Here is a 27,246-nt window from a genome sequence, read left to right as displayed (position 1 = left end):
TATTCATAAACACACATGCACATGTCTTTCTAGCCATTTTGCATTACCTTCTCTTGGAGGGTGGAATAATTTTCTGTCTTTTTGTCAGAAGTATGGGGACTGAGGTGCAGGGTTTGGGAACCATATGTCTTATCATTATGTTTCTTATCTATTTCCCAGTTTTTGCAAAAAATGTTTTCAGTTTAGTCTAGTTTCATCAGGAAATCAATAATGAATCTAAGAAGGGTGACAGTAAATTAAGACAGATGCAAAAAGTACTGCAGAATGAGATTTTTTTGAGAAATGTATAAAACAACATTGTGAGTGTTAACTGAACAATATCCTAAACTTCTTTTGTTTTAAATATGTTACATATTTAAGTTATTTTTAGCATTTTAAAACTGATGTGCTGCAAATGACAGTATATTGTGATAAGCATTATAATTGGAATTATTTTAATTCTTTGCTTTTCTTAAAATTAAGTGAAATTACCACAAAAATTGAAATCAGAGAGAACTAAAATTGTCTCATAAAAATGCAAATTCATGAAATGCTTGAATACAGTAACTCTTAAAGATTTTGTATGCTTTTTTGTCATCATTTTGTTTCTCTGCACACCAATTTTTACCTAATGTTTAAAAAATTTAATATTATACTGTATTAATTTCATTCCTTCATAAACTCCACAAATAGATTTTGTGAACTGCAAGATATTTATGTGTTAGTCATTGGCTCCTTTAAAGTCTATAGCCAGCCTCATGCATATTGTCTGCTCCTGACTTTTTGCCATAAGACCATGTCATTAAAATAATATCAGTTTAAACATTTTTTAAGTGCTAATTGTAAACCCAGGACAGTGCAGAAAGCTTTGCATATATAATCAAACTCATTCTTCAAAGCAATCCTATGTGATATAGTTTCTATTATTTGTCTCATTTACATCAGTTGGCTAGTTTACCAAAAGCTATACATTTATTAGTGAATACTTTGGGGATTGCTGCTAATTTAACTACAAACTCCATGATCTTAATCATTTTGCTACACAATCAAAAGGTAAGGACATTTTTGTCGCTCTTAATAAGTTTCAGAGGGTTGTTTTCTAAAGTGTTGATGGTACTTTTCACTGTGACCTTTGAGGGTACAAATTACACTCTCTTCTCCAGCACTGAGTTCCATCATTTTTGTTGTTGTCATTGTTTTACTTAAAATGGTAAATTAAGTAACTTTTTCATTTCCTTTTTTTTAAAGTAAACTGAAAATACTTTCTATTTAATTAAAATACTTTGGTGGAATTGCTTTCTGCCTCTCTCATTTATCTTTTAGGATCATTGTGTTTTTCTTATCCACTTGTATGATCTCTTGTTTAAGAATTTAAGTCATCATTTATCCACAGTCTGTAGTCTTGCTCTCTGATCTAGTATCTTTGAGGATTTCTTCCCTAGACTTATAATCACCTTTCTTTAGTAGACGGGAGGTTATCTTACACTGACACACTTAGTACATTTATTGATCAACTCTGTGTAAGACCTGGCTAAAGTAATTTCATTTGGATCTTCTTTGGGTCTGGAAAGCTTCCCTTATAACATGTTAATCTTCAGAAGGACAAATCAAAATATCTTGTTAAAACAAAGATCTACCATTTTATATTAAGTCTAGAAATGCTAAAGTATTTTAAACTTGGATAATAATGATCTTATTATAGCTGCATGTAGTTACTTACAGACTCCAGGTGCTAAAATCTGATGGGAATGCAGATGGACTCTGTGTTGAACCATAGCTCACGTAAATTAGATTGGCTGCTATTTCTAGCATATTTTAGTTTCTAAATTATTTCTGAGACTTGTAAGCGTTTTTAACCTGTACTTTGAGTATTTGTTGATTAAGGAAAGAACATGTTTTTTATACCATCTGGTGCTGAAGTGTTACTGTGACAGCATCCTCAGAGTTTATTTAAAACGGGTAATTTGAGGGATTACTATTCCACTTCAGATATTTATAGAAAAGGAGCTTCAGTTTTAATTTTCTTAATGATATATTAATGCACAGTATGCTCTGATCACTAAACCCTCAGAAAACTTATTCCATGGAAATGATTTTTTAAATTACACTGGCCATCTGTATTTATGTGAGTTGGTCTGAATGGAACTAGATATTTAGTTATGTTATAAATGGAAATACTTAGTATGGTAGTAGTATATGGATCATGAAAAAAATAAATTTCTCTGAGATAATGAGAATCTATTCTATCACTTTGATTATGATATAACTAAGAGCAATAGCTATTACTTTTCTCCCAAAGCATACAATGTGCCAGACACTGATCTAAGTGAATACATATTTTCTCTCACTTTATTTTCACAAAACCTATGAGATAGAATCCATTATTATCCCTATTTTATGCCTGTAATCTGAAGCAAAAATAAGTTAACTAGGGTATTTAAATAAATATGCCATCTTAAAACAAGTCAAAGAAAATATCAGTACCAAATCTAAAACAATGACATAAAAAAACAGAAGTATGAGTGTTTGATTTTACATGATTTTAGGTTTGTTTTTTTTTTACAGTGAAATATTTTTTTAATTTTATTTTATTTTTAAACTTTACATAATTGTATTAGTTTTGCCAAATATCAAAATGAATCCACCACAGGTATACATGTGTTCCCCAAGGTTCAGGATTTTAGGTTTTTGATTAAACTTTTTAAAAACTATAAATTTGAAGTGTAATGATAAGTAATAAAATTTATATTCCTCAGAAGTAAAATTTGCAGTGTTATAGTGAAGTGTGTGTGAGTATGTGTGTGTATATGTATTAATTTGTAAGAAAAAAGTGTTATTATATTCTTTCAAATGAAGAGGACTGAATAAAATGCTATTATTTTTGAAATCATGAGTGTATTTTTTGAGTCTTAGAACACTGATCAAGCATTAAACAAGTCCTTATAGGTAATGACCAATCACAGCCCAGTTCTTGCTTTCCTAAGTACAATTCTATATGAGTTTATAAACTGCACACTCAACTATAAAGATATTTATACTTTGTTAGAGATGACATCAGCTTTTTTTAACTGTTAAAAAAACAATTGTGTACATTTTTAAACAATCTAATATTATTTATTATTTATTGATTTGTAAATCTACTATTCAAAATTAAAACATATATGCACATGTTCCATATTAATAACCATTAATAAATTGAGATAATTGTGCCGTTAGTGGCTCAGTCATGTCCAGCTCTTTGCAACCCCATGGACTATAGCCCACCAAGCTTCTCTGTCCGTGGGATTCTCCATGGACTGTAACCTGCCAGGCTCCTCTGTCTATCTGATTCTCCAGGCAAGAATACTGGAGTGAGTAGCCATTCCCTTCTCCAGGGGATCTTCCCAACCCAGGGATTGAACCGAGGTCTCTTGCATTGCAGGCAGATTCTTTACCATCTGACCCACCAGGGAAGCTCAATTGTGCCATTAGGTAATGCCAATTACAGTGAAACTACTTATGTGCCGTTCATCATGTTTAAACTGTGAGGGGGAAAAAAAAAAGATCAAGGAATCATCCTCATCTAACAAAACTAATAGTTTAAAAGAAGAGGAAGGCAGACTTTCTTTAAAGTGCCAGATAAATGTTTTAGGCTTTTCAGGCCACTCATTCTCTGTTACAACTACCTAAGTCTGCCATGACAGCAAGCAGGACTCCTCCATAAATGGCAAATAATGAGTGTGGCTATGTTCCAATGATACTGTATTTACAGATATAAATGGTATGCTAGATTTGGCCCATGGACTATATAGTTTTCTACCCCTAAATATGAGTACTTATATAAGCATAAGAAATAGGAAAGTTAACATATCTAAGATATCAAAGATATTAATGAAATAAATATAATTTTAAGGAAGTAGATCAAGATTTGCCAAAGTATTGTACAGATGCTTTATATACTCTTATAAATATTTTAATAATTTGATATATTGAACTTTGACTTTTAATATCTCTACAGTGAAAATAATTATTTGGCATATTTTTTAAAATACATATAATCAAATTGGAAATAAGTGTCACGTTGCCATTTTAGTGGCAGCCAAATTCTCAGATACTTAGTAATGGGAAAAATTAAAGTACTATCAGTGCTCCAAAGAAACTATATGGAACTTTGCTTAGTTTTCCTTTGAGAAAAGTCCATTGGAATTTGATTTGGAAATACTTGTCTAATTTTGTTAGCATTTCCAAATATATTGAATGTTTATATTGTATTTTCCTTATTTGATATAAATGAGTAGATATATTTCATAATTAAAGTTCAAAATAAACAGAGTTTAGATAAAAGTCTTGGCCTGCTGGTATGTGGTATCATTACTGAGCTCATCCCACAGTTGTCTTGAAATCACTCTAAGGGCAATTTATAAAAACTGGAAGTGAATTCACTGAAACACTAAATAGCTTTTGTGTTCTATTCTGCCAAGAGTTTATGTGGTTTCTAACAATAAAATACATTATATTAAACAATTTACTTGGTATTTTCTGGATTTTTGTTTTACTATGAATATGTGGAAAATTAAAAGAATATTGAATCTTGCAATATCCAGAAAGGTGCATGTATTATATATATAGGTTGATTTATATATATATAGCAATAGCTCTATGAATATATTATGGAGATGCATTTTTAAAATATGAAATGTAAATTAAATGGTCACTTTCCGTAAATGATTGGTGAAGTCATGTAAGCATAGCATTGTCAATAGTCTGTGATAAATGATGATACCGCTATAAGAAATCAGTGGGTCAAATGAGCAAGGCATTATTCTCCATCTTAAATTTGTAGGTTCTACTCAAAAAATTTATTTACAAGGCTGTTTAGAATGTCTTTGAATATAAATTTTGCAGGCATTTCTGAGGAAAGATATATTCAAATGGGCTTATAGCTTTCTTTGTCTGTTTAATTGGATAATCAAATACATTGACTCATTATATTTCCTATCAAATAACCTCTTTAAGTATAATAAAAAGAACAATTTAATACAGCATGGTATTTCTTAAATCCATAAAATGCTTCTTAATTTGAAAGGCATTGTGGAAAAATTAATTGTATGCATGTTGGAATTTTTGCTTTTAAAAAGCAAAACAGACACCTGTCTGAATTGGTAGTGTCTTTATGCTGTATCGAGGGAGTGGGATATCTTCCTTATCTTGGGCTCTCTTGTTTGCTTTTCAGTTGCTGCGATTGTGGCTGTGGAAGGGCTTCTTCCCTGTGCGCTGTTGCCCATCCAAGCCTAATATGGTTAGTGTTCCCCTCCTGCTTTCACTATGTGCTGTCCCACCTATATGTATTATCGTCAGCATCCTTTTTTTTTTTTTTTCATTTGTGTACATTTTAGTAGTTAGTGCACCAGTTACAGTTTAAAAGAAGAGTAGAATGAAACTGTTCCAGAAAGAATCTTGAGTGATTTCACTACATATACTTTCAAATAAAATATCTGTATCACCCCTATGTCAAGCATTCATACTTCTCTTCCAAGGCTTTTACTGTGGTCCTGATTTAAACCAGGAAGTTGTAAGATTTTAACATCTGTTTTACATTTAACATGTCACTGTTTATGTTGTTCCATTAAGATTAAAACCATATTATACATGGAAGTAGAATGCTACTTCTGTCAAGGTGAAGTCACTTTTTCTGTCTCCCAGAACCATGAAATGAACATAAGTGGGATATTCTTTTTTCATAATCATTGTGGATATATGTTGCATTGGAAAACAGAACCACATTTAATTTTAAACAGCTGACTTAATAGTTTTAAGCTTGAATTATTTCAGATATTATAAGTGATATTTCTAATTTGGTACCAGTGAAGAAAAAAAATATCCATATTTTGGGGGTCAGTGTCCAAATGCGATAGTCTTAATTATTTACAAATACAAATCTTAAATATATATTTGGGTTATAGCAATAAACTTATAGGCTAGAACATAAGAACAAAGAACTCTCTTTATAGATTTAGAGAGTGCTGTGTGCTCAGTCACTCCGTCGTGTCTGATTCTTTGTGACCCCATCAACTATAACCTGCCAGGCTCCTCTGTTCCTGAGATTTTCCAGGCAAGAATACTGGAGTGGGTTGCCATTTCCTGCTCCAGGGGATTTAGAGGGACTCCTACACAATAGTGAGCTACCTTGTAAAAACTACCAGATAATTTCTGTCTAGATTAAGGAGTCTGAATCCCTCCACTACTATATTGAGCTATTATTTGTAGGCGAAATTTGCCAAGAAAAGAACTGAAATACATTTTAGAGAATTAGAGGGTTGTCTTGGGCCTTTAAAATTGTTACTTTTATTCTCTAGGTGTAAATTAATTTTTGTTGATTCAAAAAACTGTGGTGTGATTGAGTGTGTGTAGAAGATGTGAGAAGTGGTGGAAGAGATACCAATGATCTTCTGAGAACAAGAGAGTGTAAACACAGACTGATAAGATTCTTTGATCTTTTTTTTAAATCTTGTGAAATTTTTTTATTTGAAAAAAAATTTGAAGTTAATATGAAAGTACAGATTTGTTCCTGGGACTTCAGTGACATACCAAAAACAAAAAACCCTGAAATCTGGCTGACAGTGGCTGAAGTATAATATAAATGGCTTGAAACTGTGATTTTATTTTATTTTTTTTACTGCTCTATAAAAAACTTAAAAACGGTCACTGAGTTGCTTATTCTAACTTGACTCTCAAATATAGGTATTATAAGAGATAAAATCATCATTGAAGCATAGAATTTACATCTTGGAGAAAAAAAATGACATCCAGACATACCTTGAACTAAACCTCAAAGATACCTTAATGGGTATATGAACATTAATGAAGCCATGACTCAGAAAAGTATTGGTGAAAACTAACTTTAACTGGATTTAAATTGCTTGATGTTTTAAAAAATAGTATCTTTTTCTACTGTGTAGTTGACTTCAGGGGGTTTGTAAAATGAACAAATAAAGGAGGAAAAGTAGAAAGGTGGAACACTTCCTTCACAAGGAACATACCAGGAAACCTAAGAAAACATGTTTTATTTCCTATCATCTTCCCTTTTTTCCCTAACATCTTTCTCTAAAAATGTCAGTAATTTTGACTCAATTGGTGTGTTTGTGTGTGTGCCTTTATATTTGTGTGTGTATGTGCATTTGAGTGTGTCTGTAGCACCAAAAACAGAAGTTATTTAGCCACAAATGGGCTTAGGTATCCAATAAAATGATAACAGTTTGTGTGCAAATATTTATGGAAGAGCCATAATTTTTTAATGCATTCTTAGTAAAATAAAATAAAGCAAAAGAAACAAACTTTAATTGAGTTTACATAAATTAGACAATCAGAAATTTGTTCAAAATTATTGGTTGGGGTGAATGGAAGCTAAATATGTTTTTATTCTCTGATATCTCAACTTTCATTTCATAATTTCTGGTCAGTATGAGGTTTCAGTTAAAGATAATGTTTCTTTAGATTAAAGCCTTGGGGAAAAAATAACCTTAGATAGTGGAAATTAAGGGCTGAGAAGAATTTTCCTACTAGAATCAGTAAAATACTATGAAACCTTGACCTAAAATCTTATCTCTTAATTTTGTTTGTATAATCGTATTAGGATTTGTCAATTACCACATAAATAATTTACAAGGATCATTCTGTCTTCATTTGTGAACTGACATATATACAATTACAGGACAGAGGTTGGACATTCTGAGATTTTGGAATCTTGTTTTTGTTTTTTTTTTCATTTCTGAAAGACTACTCATGAATATGTGTGCTTGGTTTTGACCTTAATATAATGCAGTGCTTATACATGAAAATTGCCAATTGTAAATATACTGGCTTTTAGAAGTATTTTAATATACCTTGTGGAAATCTCAGGGTCTGAAAGACATAATTTCAACATCATTTATCTAGATCCTTGGTTTTGCAATTCAGATTTATTAAATTTTCTCCAGGGCTATGGAGTTCTGAGCTTTACTATTGTAGTTTCCATCACATAAACATGCTCCATTATTTTGCAAATGCTAATTACATGTTGCTGTCTTGATCTCAAATTATTTTTTGTCACTCTAGTTGCTTACTTTGTTGTGAAATCGGTAAACATAGGTATAATGTTAATTTTTACAATATTCTTCTTGCTTTGATTAAAATCTACCCAGTTATGGATGATATTTCTATAATATGTTCTAATGAAACCCAGATGCCTAAATTTTAAGCACTCTATCCCCAAGACTGCTTACATTTTTAACAGAAGTATTTGTTTTTTAATCACAGCTGGTTTCAGATTCTAGTCCTCCCACGCTACATCCAATCTATTTTTACTGGCATCCAATATTGAATTGATAATCTTAAATGTAAATGATATATTAATATGTGAAATTTATAAAATAAAATTATTATTTGTTCCTTGATATTCACTTTTGTCTATGAATACAAAAACATATATATATGTGTGTATATAAAACATCATGTTTATTATAAGTTCTGAAATATCCCATAGTCCCCAGGTGGGTTTTTCTTACATTTCTTGAATTCAAACACATTAGATTATTTTCTTCATTTATTAGGTTTCAAGCTTTCCAATGCTTTTGCAGCACTTACTACTTCTGAGGGGTGTGCATGACAAGGAAAATGGAGTTCACTATGCTGAAAATAGAGATGTTAAGTTCTTATTTTGTTGATTTACCTACTCTGATTTTTAGGAAGTCAACCTCATTCTTTTAGAAATTATTATTGCTTATTTTTAATAATATTTAAAATCAGAAGTACAAGGGATAAACTCTTCTATCATAATTCAGAAAATAAAACTAAAATAAAACATACTTTTCTGACAAAAATGGTCGTGAATTACACTGAAACATTTTTTTAATGTTTCAAGGAACTATTTTTCTTTAGTTTAATGAACTGAAAGTTTCTTGACATTTGAAGTGAACAAGGTTTTCTTTTTACATACATTTCACAGATTATTTCATTCATTTACAACAGATTTCTGCCCAGGAGATATGTGGAAATACTATTCTATCTTATAGTTAGGAAAAATACATAGAGAATAAAAATCATCCCTTATAATTTTAGACCCTCATTTAATGTGCTCATGGCAGGCAAGTGTGAGGCTTTTCCATACAATAGAGAGATAATATATTAAATTCCAGTTGAAGGCTTGCTATATAAAATGTAACTATAAACTGCTCCCAAACCCGTTTTTATAATACCTGTGGCACCTCAGACCATAGGAGATTTTAAATGGGACTACTCTAATTGGGAAAATCATTGGTCATATAAGCTAGTTCATTTATCCATGAACTAGTTTAAAAATTAGTAGGAAATTTCCTACTCTCGCATTAGAACACAATTTGTTGAAAACAGGGAGACACAATCCTTACATGTCACACTTTATAAATTATATTTCATGTCAGAATTCTAAGGTAATTAAAATTTAACTCAATAATGAAGAGTCAATAATTCATCTTTGAATTCCTTAAAGTATTTCAAATTATTCATGTCTTCCCATTATTGCTAATTCTGGAAGGATTTAAAGAGTTTGTTAATGAAACAAATTACAAATTCATATACACTGCATTATTTTAAAAGTGTTGTTCATAAGTTTTTTCCTTTGTCCTTTATAATATAGAAATTAAAAATAATATACAAGGCATGAAAAAAGACATAAGTCCACTTCTCACATTGCCGTTAGTCATAAGGAGGTTAGTACCCTTGGTAGAATGTGAGATGGGAACACAGCTATGTTTGCTATGTTTCTGTAGTATAATCATCGCTGTCATTTCCTGTGCAGGAAAAGCATGTTTCCCAAAATGAGTATATTTTCTTTTAAAAGTGTATCTGGGAATTTTCAGTAAATGATAATACATGAGTTACAGTTTTGTGTAACTTATATTATCTGTAAAGAAATCAAAATCCCGTACCTTGTATACAAATACTAGCTGGACCACCTATATATCCAATATCCCATTTTACTGCATTTGCACTCACATTCTTATAGATCTGTGGTCCTGAGAAATAAAGCAATCTATTTTAAGTATTTATTAACTATTATTAATAATAAGCTAATATTCACATGCTTCTTTATTTTATGGGGGATGAGTTACCTGAGCTTTTATTAAAACTACCTTTTTTCAGTTGGAGAGAAACTTGAAGTGAAAAGGTCAAACTATTTTCCCACAAAACTATAACTTTTTTTTTTTTTTTAAGATGCCAGCAATAAAATTTTAAACGCAACATTATGCAGTGGCTGAGGTCATTATTATGTCAGAACAAGAGTGTGTGCACATATGAAGAAATGTGTTTTGAAAAGAGGATACAATACAAGGAACTTTTCTATAAGCAAGACATATTGACTCTAATGTTTGCTGCAACATTTCCTTTTGAATATTTTTACTGGTAAAGCATTTCTTAGTCCATCTGGACAATGGAGGAGCAGCTGTAGGCATGTCCATTTCTGAGCCAGGTACTGCATATGCTCACTCTTTCAAAAACATCAAAATGCAGAACCATTACTTCTTTCACCATTGCTTCCTCCCCACCGTATTTAAAATTAAGGAAAAAGAGTGTTTATTCAGTGTTCATTTCAGTAGGCTAAAATAAAGAAAAATCTGATTTTGTGGAGGTTATTGTGGAGTAAGGATCTACAATCTCCTTTTGCTTTTTCGTTCACTCATCTCTCCTCATTGTTCATAATACTGTCATTTAGAAAGTTCTGATTCTGTTCTTGGTACTCCTTGAGGGCTTCACATTCCTACCTTTAATTTATTATCTAATCCTCAGTTTACATCTGAGAAATAAATTATTCATTAGTACCTCCATCCATTCATAAAGATTATTGTTTACTATTTCATGTCTATGGAAGTTTCAAATATCCAAATTTAGAATCAATGGCTTGGGCTGTTTTTAAGAGCAACATTAATATCAAGGTTGTATTATTAAATCTTTTGGATAGATATGGGGGCAAATAGATTGATCTCCAAATTAACCATGAAATCACTTATATATTATATAGGAAGCATGACTCAATGCCTTTTAATAAATTTCATTAATGAGTATAAACTATGCCTACGTTTAATGTAATTTCTCATGTCCCCTCTAGTACTAAAATAATATCATTTTCTAGAAGAAGATATGTATAAATGGGTAGAGAATGATTCCTCTAATTATATTAAGATACCTAAAATATTTTTAGCACAATGATATCAAAATCCATTAAAATTGTGATTGAAGCAAAATGAAGAAACTGTTTCTTTTCTGTTCAGAAAGAAAAAAGGTTCCAGAAGATGGCAGTTGTAATTTATATATGTACACAATATACATATGGAAGGGCATACTTATTGACTGTGTCAGATGGGTTACAATGATGTATCTGGACAAGGTACGGAAAATGATACTGAATGAACAGGCTTCCTGCAGTGCTTTGTCAGTGAGGCTGAACCACTGCTTGAGTGCAGTCTCTGCCAGCTGCACTTTTACTTGCTGTATCTTGTTGAGGTTTGTTTTAATGGTGCTTTGGGGGTTTCCAGAACTTAATTTTATATGTTAATGTGACATGCAGCCGTATATGTTATAGAACTCCAGAGAAGCCCATAGTCAAAAATAACTCTTTCCTATTGCCCTCCTGACTCTCACCCTAGGTATTAAAATGTTAACTGCTCCTCAACAAGGTATTCCCAAATCATTTTTTAGATTAGATCCAAAGTTTTATTTCCATTTTCATATAAGGAATTTGCATGAAATTTAAATATCCATGAGACTTATTTAATGATAAAGACTATTTGAGGATACAAGTTTCAAAGCTTAATTTTTTTCTGAACGTAGGAGAGCTGAAGGTAGAATGGATGTTTGTTTTCTAATGTAAACTGCAAGAACTTGTATACTTTTTAAGTCTCTTTAGAATTCCTCTAATGAAGTTTTCTTTCAGTGTTATTTACATAACGTAAATCTCAGGATGATTTCTCACAATTATATGTAGAATATTGTTAAAAATAAAAAACAGTATCAATACCTTCTCTGTAAAGGCACATACATCGATTGAAAGAAGAATGTAATACCTAAAATTATGAACAATATTAAAATAACTTAAATATCAGCTTATATCATGTATTTGTTTTTTCTCTCCATTTCACTGTGGTGAAGTGATTCAAGATGTCTTGCATCTACGTGTTTTGAATACAATTTGGAAGGCCAAAGATCCCCACTGTGTGATGCTCCTCACCTAAGAACACTATATGTATTAAGCACCTTATTTCAAGTTTATTCAAATTTTGCTAACTGTAATTTACTAATAAATTGCCAGTTCTTTAACATGATAAAAATAAGATAACTATATTTTTCATCAAAAATGGCACAAAAACAGGTTTTTTAATCTATTTTGTATAATATGTGTAATTATACACTAGGAAAAATAGAGAATACAATAGGTTTTATTTTTACATCAAAATATACATATATTTAAGAAACATTTTAGAATATGAAACCAAGAACAGTCCCTCAGTGCATGTCAGGTGGCCACTTCCCTTACATCCAATAGTAGTTTTCAGTCAACTTTTTAATGAAAATATTTTGTCAATCTGACATTTCAGCTGTATTTTCTTTATGCAAAAATAAATGAAATTTTGTTCTTGATAAACACAATTTTTTTTTAAGAGTTTGTGAATAATAAATTCACCTCCTTAGGAGTTTAACTAAAAGTAGTTAAAATATTTTTATTTTGGTCAATTGTTTTAATGTTATATTGTTGTTCATATACTTTAGTATTCATCAGCCTATTCTCTCTCAAACACTTGTCAATCAGAATATCATCCACTCATTCATTTATTCATTTCATCAATGTGACACATATGTTTGGTGCCAAGTCCAATCCAGGTGCCAAGTGACTTCAGAAATTTATAGATGAACAGTAATTGTTGCCATTTAAGAAACTAACAATAAAACATGGGAGCCAAAAAAAAATCTCAAATGACTACGTTGTATTGTCGACTGGGAATCTCACCATGAGAGGAATACTGAAAACTACTGGGTTCATAGTGAGGAAGACTGAAATAAGCAGGGGTAATGGAGTGGGGGGAAACATAAAGAAGGCAACAATTGAACTGGACTTAGATTAATTGGAGATTGTTAAGAAGAGCATCCTAAGTGTAGGAACCAGTATATAGGAACATATGGAAGCATGGAGAAGTATCCTGGAGATGAGGTAGGAAGTGCGCATTGGGGCTACACTTAGGAATCTTTACATTTTTATTGAAATGTTTTCAGGAGAGAGGTAACATAATAGCAGAGTACCTTGTTTATGGTATTGTGGCTACAGCCATGTCTAGTATAGTTCAGGAAAGCAGTTATAGAATGCAAGGGCAAAGGTTCAGAGGCAGTGATAGTAATCCAAATGAAAAATAACAAGGCTTTAATTGAAGAAGGGGTAGAACTAAAGAGATGGATGAGATGGACCATAAGATTTTATGTTATATAATTCTTGGGATTTGACAGCAAATTTATTGTGAGGTACACAAGCATAGGGCTTTGATTTTAAGGTACCAAGCCATGTATGTGTTATTAAGAGGAAAAGAAGGCAGCAGATCAATATTGAAAGTAAAGAGAAAGATACTGTTTTTGTTGTTTTTTCCCCAAAATCTATTGAGTGGAATGCCTGGGGAATATTCCTGTAAAGTAAATCTACAAGGAATAAAAATGTAACTCTCGAAAGGATAAAATCAGAAGGATAGATATATTAATTAAATTGATGGAAATGGATAGATCTACAGTAGAGAACCAGCGAAGCGTGGGCAGAGGACATAGGGAATTGTCCATATAAATGAAAAGAGCAGTAAGAAATATCAGAAAAGGAGTAGTAAGGGATTTCAATTAATCATGGGTTAAAAATTAAGAAAAAGTCATTGGATTTAGAGATGAATATATCATCAGTGAACATTAGAAGGAAAGCTTTTTGTAAGTAATAAGAGCAGATTTAAAATGACTTACAAATTAGTAAGAGAAAAACAGGAGAGACTAAGATTTGGGGAGTGGAGCTGAGTGGGTTTGCAAACTTTGGGGACTTGACAGTGATCTCTGAGTGGATGCAAGGGGAAAAGAGCCAGCAGAGAAACCAAAGACTCCAAAACGAGAGGTAAAAAAAATAAAAAATGATAATGTAAGGTGCTGAAAGGAGGAGACTATTGAATCAGAGACATATTGGGGCAGCTCATCTGAAAAAGGCAGGGGCCTCAGAGGTGGTTAAAAAAAGTAAAAGAGGAAGGGAACAGAGAAGTGTCTGGTGTGTGGTGTATGGTGAAGTGATGTTTAAAAATAGATTTGGAGAGCTTCAGACTTCTCAATGAAATCTGGGCAGAAATAAGGGATATTGGCTGCGGAAATACGATTCATCCAAGAGTATTGGTGTTCCATCCTGCTGGTGTGAAAAATCACTTAAGATTGCAGTCATTTCAATTGTGTTGTGTGCTTCTGGGCTTGATGTGATTCACCGCTTGGGAGATGTGGCTAATGATGGCTTACTCTATTCCAGGCGGTGTGGTTACAGCAAAGCCAAACAAGACCCGGAAGAGGAAAAGATGCATTTTCATAATGGGCACAGTAAGCAAACTGTTAAAAAAAAATCAAAATAAAGCAAAGTAGGGGAGACTTTGTTGTTACTTTGGCTTCTTTTCAGGCAAAGATTTGTAAAAACTGACCAAAAATATTGTGTTAAAAAGTGTGTTTTGGTACATTCCTGGGCTTGCAGTGTTGCTGGCTGACCCTGGGCAATAGCTTAATGGTTTTTTCAGTTCTTTAAAGCAAACTCTCCTTATAATAATGAAAACAAAAACTTTTTGCTTTATAAAAAGTTATTATATGTCAAACTGTATTTCTGGCCAATTCTAATTCCTAGCAATAGTCAATAGAAATATATCATTAGATAAAACCACCAGAATAAATGAATAAATTTTTCTTTTTTTTTTTGTAGCATTTTGGCAGGAATTTCCCTGAGCAGATCCTGTAACAGCAACCTTGGTTCAAATGACTTGAAAAAGACTACACTTTTAAGAAATGGAGAAAATCAAGTTTTATTCATGAGCTTTAAAAATTAGCCTAAATGGGTTCTAATTTTATTATTTTAATATGTTCATTTTTAGATAAAGAGTATAGTGTGAGTTGATTTGCCAAGTAAATGACAAAAAGTGTTTTTGTTTTTGTTTTTTTTTTTTGTCATTCTGCCATATCAAAATCATGAAAGAATTTTTGAGTCCATTTTTAGTCCTATCTTGTTTAATGTTATTTATTCTCAAAAAATATCATTGAGGATAATATTGGTAGTCTTTAAAATGTAATGAAACTGAGGCTCATAGAATATGACAGACTTGTATAATGCCCTGCAGTAAAAATAGAGTGAATTTCTTTTTTTATTTTGACTTCTATGTCAGTCTTATAGGACCAAAGCACCAGAAAGTTTGTTTTTAAATTATTTTTATAAAAACTAAATCATCTGTGATGAGGTTTTAAGTAAAGCATGATAGAACAAACCGACGACTAAGCCAATAGCACTTCATTGTTCAGTTTGGTAAGCAAAAGTGTCTTAGTTTGCCTCAGAGACTGACTCCCTGAACATTACTGCTAAAAGATGTATTTATTCAAATATGTCCTCACATATGCACTTCATGTGCATGCCAGCAATCCAGATTTCTACAATTATAAAAGTGAGATAGTTGTAAAAATGACTCCTATACCTCAGGAGAAGACTCTGTCCTTGCAGCTCTGCCACTTCTAGAAATTACGGATTTAAGCCATAGTTGCACATTAATAACATTTGTAATTTCACTCATCCATCACCAATACTTCTATTTTAATGCCTGTTTATTTTTTCAGTTAAACTGCCAGGAGTAAGAACTTATATTGATCCACATACCTATGAGGACCCCAATCAAGCTGTCCATGAATTTGCCAAGGAGATAGAAGCTTCATGCATCACCATTGAAAGAGTTATTGGAGCAGGTAAGACAGTGTGTTTAATTCAGACTTTTAACTTGTGTTTATATTATAGAATGTAATATATCAATGTTCTGATCTAACTCAAGATGTTTTTAATCTTCTGTAATTGTCTTGCTTTCAAAGTGGTATATAATTGATCGTATTTTACTACTACCCTCTACATAGCTCATACTTAAACCTGCAAATGTCTAGTTTATGAAAACAATAAACCAGCAAAAATAAATATTCAAACATGGTGTTTTAATATCTGCTATTTACTATATTTCATACATATGTAATTTTTAATGCCCAGAAAGATTTACAAAATTCAAGTATCCAATTATTTTGTGTATGCATCATCTCTTCATTACGATTGTTTCCTTTTTGTCCTGCTATGATCTTTTCTTATTTTCTCATTAGTGTCACTGCTATAGTAGAAAGCAAAGGAAGAAGGAAGCGGTTTTCAGTCAGTTGCTTTTGGTTTCTTTCTAATGTTTCCATTAAGGTTTCTATATGTAAGACAGATGAAACTAATAACCCCCAATGTGTTTCATGATCACGCATAGGTGTTTTTTTTCCCTGTGGACCATTAATGTCTTTCAGCAATGACAAGGAAATTTGGACTCCCATTTAATTTTGTTTTGTCTAAACTTTGCTATTCTAAGAGAACTTTAGAGTACTATTTTAGAGTAAAGATGTTTAATGAGTTTATGTGTTTTCTACATCTTTATCACAAGGTGAATTTGGTGAAGTTTGTAGTGGACGCTTGAAACTTCCAGGAAAGAGAGAATTACCTGTGGCGATTAAAACCCTTAAAGTAGGCTATACTGAGAAACAGCGCAGAGATTTCCTAGGGGAAGCAAGTATCATGGGGCAGTTTGACCATCCTAACATCATCCACTTAGAGGGTGTCGTGACCAAAAGTAAGTACAGTGGCAAACTATGCATGTGTGTGTGACCATAAATATCTGAATTTCTTCTACTAGGTTATTAATTTCAGGATACACATAACACTGGGCATGATAATTCGATTAAGAGTTTCTCTGATATTCATATGTGTCCTATACTTCAGTGGGTTCTTGTCAAAGCTGATCTTCAATGAACCTGAATTTCTGTTTATTATTTTAAACATATGTATTAACTCACTTACTATGAATTCAGCACCAGAGAAAATGTATCCAGATAAAAGAAACAGTAAAAGTATCATTTTTTTTTTCCTCTTGGCTCTTTCACTTTTTATCCTAATGAAATATTAACTTCAAAGTTTCGATTGAGGCATTGAAGTTTAACATTTAATAGGATTACTGTAACCATAGGTGCCTGCCACCTTTTAAGTGGCTCTTTAGAGCTGGGTGTATTTCTTTTATTCCTTTTTTTGGTTGAGATATTTTAATAGTTCTAAAGAAAGCAATAGCCTCAGAAGACTGGGAATATTCCTTAAGACTAATTATTTTGTTAAAGCAAATCCTGTTTTTACTCAAAAATAGCTAAAATTTCACATCTGTCAAATTCTTGTTAATTTCTTGTAAATATGGTTGTGTGTTGAATGTTCCAATACAAGGATTTCAAATAATTTTTCAGTCATCCAGTAAAGTATTTATGTGACACATAACCAAGGCCTTTATATTCTTTTAATCCGTTTTCACTTTGCCATTCCTATGTATTCTCTTTCCTTCCCTTATTCCTCATACCCTACATACCACTTGTAAAATCATCTGAAACTTTTGGCAAGGAACAGTCTTTAAACTTTTTTTAAACATTGATTCAACTTCCATTTGCTATTAATCAGTTTTAAATGATGTATGCCAAATATGCATAGCAGCAATGTATGTTCAATAAGTGTTCTTATCCTACAAAGTAATGTAATTGATTAGATGTCCATTTTTACCATTTTGCTTTTTTTTTTAATTTTTTTAAATTTTATTTTATTTTTAAACTTTACAATATTGTATTGGTTCTGCCATATATCGAAATGAATCTGCCACAGGCATACATGTGTTCCCCATCCTGAACCCTCCTCCCTCCGCCCTCCCCATACCATCCCTCTGGGTTATCCCAGTGCACCATGGAAAACAAACCAAAAACAACAGCAGCAGTAAAGATGGCTTTTTCACAATAAAGAGGAACAAAAGAAACAAAAAAAAAAGTATCTGATTTATTACCAGTCAATTCTCAAATCATGATTCATTCACAGTAGGTCACAGATGAAAACACAGAAGAAAAAGACCTTAGCTAAGAGTATCATGTTGATGCTTGACAGAGCTTTTGCATCAGCCTGTTTTGCTGGAAGATTGTTTTTCTCTATGAATCAGAGAGATACACATCTCCAGTAAGAATGCCTATAGAGGAGGAGCATAACACAGAAATAAAATTACCTGCAGACATGTGGGTTTCTTCAAACTTAGATATGTTTCTTTCCTCCACTTGATGCCTAAGAAAAAGTAAGGGGCAGGGGCAAGAGGCAAATGAGAGGCAAATAAAATAATTTTTATTGGAAGGAATAAAATAAAAGATTTTACAAAAATCATGTCCTGTGATGAATGGGGAGGAATATTTTAAGTTAGAATGTGATCTAAGGGAGAGTGTCACAGGGCCAGTAAAATGAAACCAGAACTTGAACGGGGCTATATTCTATGTGAGAGGAAAGACTTTGGAAGGACATTAGTGATAGCATATACCGGGATAGATGCTGTGGATACAGGAGTTAACAGTGATTGAGTAATCATTTGCTATGCAAAAAAGGTACTATCTATTGTAAAACATACTTCTTAATGACAGTCACAGTATAATAGTATACAAAATCTTTGATTTATTTTATGTCTTCTTTTCATCCTTAATATGACTGTTAAATTTCATTTCCTCAAATAAACACTGACCATGACTTCCTCAAGGATATATGTAAAACTAATGGCTATACATAGGCAGCCAATCTACCCTGTAATGAGTTAAGCTGTAATGTGTAGAAGAGTGTCAGATCACTATTATGATCACAGAAGGCAGTACTGCATAATGATCAAGAACATGGGCTATGGATCTATCCACTGATTTTAATTTTGCTTCTGCCATGAAGTACTATGTGGCTTTGCACAAGTTAGTGATAGATTCAGAACCTGAGTTTCCTCACTAATGACATGAGATAAGAATGCCTCATAGTGATGTTGTGAAGGTGACTTGAATTAATACAAGTAACGTTTAAATGGGCATGACACAGAGCAGGTAATTAATAAATACATGGTTATTACTTTTCCATTTATCTCTCTTCCTATGCTCTGAAATTCTCCATATCCATGTCATTACTAATCCATTTTAATTGATATGTTACCCTGTCTACATTGCCTCTTTCTCTGAAACCTAACTACCTTTGCAGTTCCTTCAAAACCTTATTCAAATTCCATCACCACCTCCACAAAATAATTCCTCATCACTTAACCCTGAAATAATCTCTTCTTCTTTTTAACACTGTGCTAATGTAAGGATTTTTGTAAATTTCTGCAGTGTTCCTTACTGGGTCCAAACCTCTTATTCAGATCTTTTATTTATTTTTTTTCTCTCTTGCATATATATTTTTAGCTCCCTGGCTAAAAATATTTGCTCCTTGAAGAAGCAGAAACATCCTAAATATTTATGTTAATCCATTACACTTAAACCTGAACCAATCCATGCCACTTTAGTTAAAACTTTGAGCCTCAATGTCACATGAAAGAAAAAATCATACCTACCTTATAAAAATTTTATGCAGATGAAATTAAGATATGTTTGTGTGTGTGAATAAAATTGAAGATAATTGTATTAGTGAATAAGTATTTATTTTAATCTATTTAAGTAAATGCATCAGATAATAATAGTGTTAGTCACTCAGTTGTGTCCGACTCTTTGTGATCCCATGAACTGTAGTCCACCAGACTCCACTGTCCGTGGAATTCTCCAGGCAAGAATACTGGAGTGGGTTGCTATTCCCTTCCCAGGGGATCTTCCCAACCCAGGGATTGAACCCAGGTCTCCTGCACTGCAGGCAGATTCTTTAACATCTGAGCCATTAGGGAAACCATCAGATAATACTAGACAAGATCCAAAAATTATTAAAACTAATATTCACCTACTTTTATAGACCCTTAATTTATTACAGAACTTGTTTTATGTGAATGGTCCTTGCTGAGACAATAAAAGACAACTAAACTTCTCAAAGTAAGACAAGTGAATTTGTCATATACAATTTTATATGCATTTGAGACCTTTGTTTTTGAAAGCAAATGTCATCATCAACAAATGATCATCTTTAAATTCTGTAAAGTCTAGTTTAAAAAACCAGGACTGTGGTTGAAAATACAGACTTAACATTTCCAATATTCTAATCAAATATTCTCTTTGATGTTGCTGCCATGAAGCTACACATATGTGTAAAGCAAAATGTAAATATTTAAAATATTTCTTTGTCTTATTTCTTCTATATGAGTTGAAACTGTTTCCCCTTAATAAATGTAGCTCTTGATATTCAACCTAGAAAGTCTTCAACTTGTTTTTAATTTACCATGTTGCAACTCACTTTATTTGTGTCCTTAATTTCATGCTCTCTGATCTGATGCTAATTTATTCAGCAATTATTCTCAACCTGCAACACACAGATAATGAGACATAAGTGCAACTAAATCTTGTGATTTTTTCTGATTGAAGCAAAGGTGGGGAGCCTGAAGTAGCACTGCTCAGGGTGGTGCCATCATGAACCTTCTTTCCTGTATTACTACCCCACCTGCTAGAAACATGGGCTCTCATTCAGATTCCTTCTGTGATTTGTTGTTAAACAGGCCGCATCATAAACAGATATATATTCTACAGAGGCTTTATGACAAATGATGTAAAAACCCACAGTTCCTGGCTTAATTGACTTATTCACAATGCAAGATGCTTTAATATAATGTACATGGAGCCTGCTTTTACTATTTAAATAGATTCAGGAAACAAAATTTAAGAGGGAAATTATAATTCATCCACTGTAGCATTCTTTGTTCTCAGATTTATTTTTCTCACCCATGGAAATATTATCAAAATTGAATAAATATTTCAATTAAGTCTTAGAATTATTCATAGTTGTGTGTGTGTGTGTGTGTGTGAGTTAGTCACTCAGTCATGTCCGACTCCTTGTGATCCCATGAACTGTAGCCTGGCTGTCCATGAAATTCTCCAGGCAAGAATACTGGAGTAGGTTGCCTGCCATTAGGGGATCTTCCTGACCCAGGGGTCAACCCCAGTTACCCACATTGTAGCCAGATTCTGTACTGTCTGAGCCACCAGGGAAGCCAGTTATATTTTAGTTCTCCTGTAAAATTAGTAATTTTAAACAAAATGCTAGAGAACAATGAAAGAAATTTCTCCCTATTTTTCTTTCTGTGTCTGAGGAGATAGCACATTCAATGACAATTAATTGTTTAAATTGTAGGACAATTCTGACTTATTATATAAATTTGTAATTATCTTTCAAATATAGTATTTTCTATCATATGAAGTCCATTTTATTTTATAGGCCTTTATTATATATTACCCAGGGCTATTCCAACAGTCTTCAAACTAGTCTTGCCATTTTGGTATTTTCCAATGGACATTAGTCCATTTCATACATTTCACAAAATCACTTTCCTCTCCTGCTTCATCACCAGGAGCAAACAAATCAAGCAGAATACATATATTTTGATACTTGATATAATTTGATCATATCTCCATTATACACTATTTCTTTTTCCAGAAATTTCTACCTAGTTCTTGTTCTTCCCCTTGGTGATACTTCATTCAGCCTTAGCATGTCCTCTCCATTTTCCTCAGATCTACTTGACCTTTAAGATTATTCAAATATGACATTCTCCATGAGACCAGCATGATTTATCTTAATTTTCCCTTCTGTCCTCACTGTCTGCCTTGCATAGAGTAAGCTACTCAATAAAGCATCCGAGCTCTACATGTGTTTTATTTGCTCACCTCCAGGTTGCTAGATCAGGGCTTCCCCAGTGTCTCAGTAAATAAAGAATCCACCTGCAATAAAGGAGATGCAGGTTCAGTCCCTGGGTTGGAAAGATACCCTGGAGGAGGAAATGGCAACCCACTCCAGTATTCTTGCCTGAAAAATCCTATGGACAGAGGAGCATGGCAGGCTACAGTCTATAGGGTTGCAAACAGTCGGACAGCTGAGCAACTGAGCACGCATGCACCCGTTTCTAGATCGGTACTCAGCACATGTAGGATTCCATGTATTTGTTGAATGAATGAATTCTCAGCCAGAGACAATCTTACAAATTCTAGTTGCATGTATCTGCTGCCCATTATATCATAGTTATCTCTCTATACATATACTATCCTACTACATGATGAACTTCTTGAAATTGATATGTGTTTACAGTGTCTCTAGTGTCTGTCATAGGACCAGACACATTAGGTAATCTTAACCCTTTTTTTTGAAAAAGACAGGATTGATTAGGCTTCCCTGATGGCTCAGTGGTAAAAAAATCTGTCTGCCAATGCAGGAGACATGAGTTCAATCCTTGATCTGAGATGATCCCACATGCCACGGGACAACTAAGTCCATGTGGCACAACTACTAATCTGTGCTCTAGAGCCTGGGAGCTAGGCTGAAACTGTGCACCCTAGAGCATGTCCACAACAAGAGAAGCCATTGAAATGAGAAGCTCATACATCGCAATTAGAGACTAATCCACACTCACTGAAAACTCAACTAGAGAAAAACCTGTGCAGCAACAAATCCCAGCACAACCAAAAATAAATCAATAAAATAAGTTAAAAAAAATGAATAATATTAAATGACTCAATGACTAAATTGCAGTTATCTAAAAATTTTAAATGAGTTAAAGTGATATAAAGTTTATATTTTAATTTAAATAACTTTGTTCTATAAAACCATGAGTGTTTTAGGGAAAAAGGGAAAAGGCATACAAAGGAAAGTACATGAGGATCTTTTCACAAGACCTTGCATATAGCAGTTATAACCACTACACACACATATATTTCAGAGCTAAAGACACACATAGGTTCAAAGTAAAGGATATTGTTGCTGTTTAGCTGCTAAGTCGTGTCTGACTCTTTAGAGACCTCATGGACTGTAGCCCCCCAGGCTCCTCTGTCCATGGAATTTCCCAGGGAGGCATACTGGAGTGGGTTTCCATTTCATTCTCCAGGGGATCTTCCCAATCCAAGGATATAACCACTACTTATCATTAACATTACTTTAAGAATGTGGTATGTTAATGCTTTTTACATATTATCTCCTTTAATGTGCACAACAATGCTATCCTGAAGATAATATTTGTTCTCAACTTATAGATAGGAAAATTTAACCTTAAAGAGGTCAAATACCTTATCTGGTATCATAAATATAACATAGGACAATACCAGATTTAAAAATGATTCTATATGACTCCAAAATCCAAACTCTTAAGCAGTGTACATTACTAACTTCATATATCATTATTCACTACACACGTGACAAGAAACATTTATTTATTCAAAAGGTATTCATTGATCACCTACTAAATGTCTGTTCTTATTAATCAGTAGGATACAGTGGAGATTAAACAAACTGATTTCCTGCCTTTATGGAGCTTACCTTTGAGTTGGAGAGACAGAAACTAATTGAACAAATACATTTACAATACATTAAATGAAAAAAAGTAGCGCTAAATTAGGAGATTATGGATTGTTTCTATTGAGAGTTGTTGGTTTCTATTTTAGAGAAAGATCTGTCTAATAATGAATCTGTCTAATCAATTGATCTGTCTAATCAATTGAAGGTGTGGGCCTTAGAGGTATCTGAGGACAGTGTAGTATAGGAAGAAGGACCTGCAAGGCTTGAATGGAACTTGAATAGAATGCTCAAGAGACCACAGGGCCAATGTTGCTACAATGGAATGAATGAGAGGAGTCTGGTGGAAGCTTAATTTGAAGATGTAATAGGAGCTTAGATGGTCCCTGCAAAGACTGTCTCTTAATCTGAGCTTTGGAGCCAAGATGTGATGGAATCTTATTTCTACCTTAATAGGATTAGTCAGGATGCTGTGTTGAATAAAGATGGTAGAAGTCAGTGTTGAAATGGAAAGAGAGTGAGGAGACTACTGTCATTCACATCTCATTAGGGTTAGATCAGGGTAGTAATCTAACAGGATGGTGAGTAGTAGTTGAATTCTATAGATGTTTTGAAGGCAATCACAGGAAAGCTTCTTGTGAATTAGATGTGGAATGTGAGATAAAGAGAAGACTTGATGATAATTTTAAATTACTGTTGTCCTGAGTCCCTTAAAGAAAGGAATTGCCATTTATGGGGAAAGCTGCAGGAGGAGCAAGACTGTGGTTGGTAATCAGTAGTTCCATTGTGGACAAGTTACTTTTGAGAGGCTTATAAGTATCCAGTTGTATAAGATTGGACTCTGAAAGTATAAATGAAGATGTTTGCAGTATGAGTATGCTTCGATTTTACATCTTCCGTTTCACAAAAGGAAACAATTCTATGAGCCATTATCAGGATAAACCATGATGGAAATAAACAAATTTAACACTGAAGTAGAATGGATGCCAGACATCTATTATTCTATTACATCTTCAAATTAAGCTCTTTACCAGACTCCTCTCATTCATTCCCTGTCCTTTCATGAATGTTCTTTGCAAGTTCCAAGCCTTGCAGGTTCTTCTTTCTACAACATACTGCCCCCAGATACTTGTTTTGCATTATGACGGCATAGAGAGGTATAATAAATAAACAAAATATTTATTAAATATTTACAAGTGCTGTCTCTGCTGCTGCTGCTGCTAAGTCACTTCAGTCCTGTCCGACTCTGTGCGACCCCATAGACGACAGCCCACCAGGCTCGTCTGTCCCTGGGATTCTCCAGGCAAGAATACTGCAGTGGGTTGCCATTTCCTTCTCCAATGCATGTATGTGTGTTAAGTCACTTCAATCGTGTCTGACTCTGTGCAACCCCATGGACAGCAGCCCACCAGGCTCCTCTGTCCACAGGATTCTCTAGGGAAGAATACTGGAATGGGTTGCCATTTCCTTCTCCAAGTGCTGTCTCTGATAAAAGCTAAATCTTACTCACCAGAAAGATAGATAACTGTAGAAAGAAAGATTTCCTGGCTCAAAGATTGACTATTAGTAAATCAAACCTTGTGATTTAAAGTCAATTTCATTATTAATAAAAGAAAGCTGTCACAATTTTAATTCTTAGATTCCTCAGCTCCTGTAACAAAGTTGATAATCTCTGAGTTCACAAGTAATTATCCACCTTCACTAATGTCAGAGACGTTCTGACTCATTTTTAACTTGATAAATGAGCAGCTAATGAAAAAGTTTATATCAATGTAAACAATCTGAAATAAAAGAGGATATTATGGAAAGCCTGAAATTTCTACTTAATAGAAACATTTAGCTTTTCCATGCTCCTGTCTCAGGTAAGGTATAGAGGTTTTTGATTTTATAATCTTTCCCAAAATTAAAATTGCATAATTTTATAAGTGGAATTAATCTCAGTGCCCTGCTAAGTTCTGATTGCCCCATACGAACTCCTCCCTTCCCACTCCACTTCTTAATAAGCATTATCTATTCCTACTACAAGCACAAAATCCCATTTTCTGGTTGACCATTAATAATTGAATTGTGATATTTGTTATTCCAAGCTTCCCTTGGAATAAAAATAAAAGTAATTTCAAGAAGCTACAAGTATTAATGCAGTAAATGAAATACCAGCCAAATATATAGAATGGCATAGCAAAATAAAACTACAGATATAGAAATATAATAATATACTCAGACATTCAGTCGTGTCCAACTCTTTGCCACCCCATGGATTGTAGCCCACCAGGATCCTCTGTCCATGGGATTTTCCATGCAAGAATACTTGAATGGGTTGCCATTTCCTTCTTCTGAGGATTTTCCCTACCCAAGGATTGAACCTCTGTCTTCTACATTACAGGCAGATTCTTTACCAGCTGCACCACTATAAGCATAGGCTTACTTTTAATTATTTACAAATCTTGTAAAATGTTTCTAAGAGAAACCAAGTGACAGCTGTTTTCCAGTGAATTATGATGTTTCTAAATTAAATGCTCCCTTATTTCCTTAAATGATACATTGTGTTTCCTGATGCACTCCTGGTTTCAGAAAAGCAGGTTAGTATCAATGCAAATAAAAGAAGAAGCCTGGATTTAGCTACAACTCTTGTGATGCGGCCTATTTCAGTGTTTCTCAAAATATAATGTGCCTCTGAAGATACTGCTAGAATGCAGAATCTGTTTACATAGATTGGTTTGGGCTCTGAGATTTTGCATTTCTAACAAGCTCTTTCTTGGGTGATAGCTATACCACTTGTCAAGGGCCATGCTCTGAAAAACAAGGGCTAAGTCAACATTCCCCAAAGTTTGTTTAACCTAATTTTGAGATAGCTTATGAAGAGAAACTGCTTTAAAAGAAATGATGTGTTATCTCCTTTCTTGAATTTTGTTGGACATGAGCAACAAAAAAACATCAGTAAGGCAGCAGATGAAGTTTAGTTTTATTGTGACGAGAGAAACCCACATATCATGATATCTACCCTATTAAAATTTTAGGTGAAGATTACACAGTACAGTTTTGTTCATTGTAAGCACAATGTGGTATGGCTAATTTCTAGAAACTTCTTGTCTCGCATAATTGAAACTACATACCCATGAAACAGAAATCCCCCCTTTCCCTTCCCAAGGCACTGGCAGCCACCATTCTGCTTTATTTTTCTATGGGTTTGAACACTTTAGATTCTTCGCATAAGTACTATAGAACCCAAGACCTATCCACTTCACTATTGAACACTGCCAAATGCTTGGAGCATCCATAAGTAATGATTGTTTGTAAGAATATGTTATTTATTGAGAGCAACTGCATTCCCACTGGATCTACCATTTATGCATGAGCCGGATGGTGTGGCACAGTCATTATTATCAAAATTAATATAACACAAAAGACTATCTTTTAAGTTTTAAAATGAAATGTAAAATAAATTTGGAAATTATAGGCATCATAGTGTGGAGGGAAGGAAAACAGCTTTCATAGGTAGACCTGAATTTGATTCCCAGCTTTGTTTTTTATAACTTGCACTAATCAACTCAGATAATATATTGAATCTTTTTAAGCCACAATTTTCTCTCTGAAAAAAGTCATTTGTAATATCAGTGTTACACAATCTTGATGACAGTTAAAATTAATATCATGACTTGTAAGAAGTGGATGCTCCATAAGTCAATCAACTATAGCTGTTTTATGATTATCAATACAAAATGATA

At 33.2% G+C, this 27,246-nt stretch overlaps 1 protein-coding gene across 8 annotated transcripts in view; it reads left to right on the top strand.

Moving 5' to 3' along the window:
* EPHA5 (EPH receptor A5) overlaps nucleotides 1–27,246 on the top strand; it is a 408,061-nt gene that overhangs the window by 339,002 nt on the left and 41,813 nt on the right. For 6 of the 8 annotated variants that reach the window (XM_070372469.1, XM_070372467.1, XM_005887234.3 and 3 more), the window contains 4 exons: nucleotides 5,192–5,257; nucleotides 14,501–14,568; nucleotides 15,838–15,963; nucleotides 16,677–16,862. In XM_070372469.1, the coding sequence (XP_070228570.1) occupies nucleotides 5,192–5,257; nucleotides 14,501–14,568; nucleotides 15,838–15,963; nucleotides 16,677–16,862 (446 nt within the window). The remainder of the gene's footprint in view (nucleotides 1–5,191; nucleotides 5,258–14,500; nucleotides 14,569–15,837; nucleotides 15,964–16,676; nucleotides 16,863–27,246) is intronic. The other 2 variants (XM_005887236.2, XM_005887235.2) reach the window with 1 other exon arrangement.

This window comes from Bos mutus, chromosome 6, assembly GCF_027580195.1.
Source record: "Bos mutus isolate GX-2022 chromosome 6, NWIPB_WYAK_1.1, whole genome shotgun sequence".
In the NCBI taxonomy this organism is placed as follows: domain Eukaryota; kingdom Metazoa; phylum Chordata; class Mammalia; order Artiodactyla; family Bovidae; genus Bos; species Bos mutus.
This window is presented reverse-complemented; position numbering and strand designations above follow the sequence as displayed.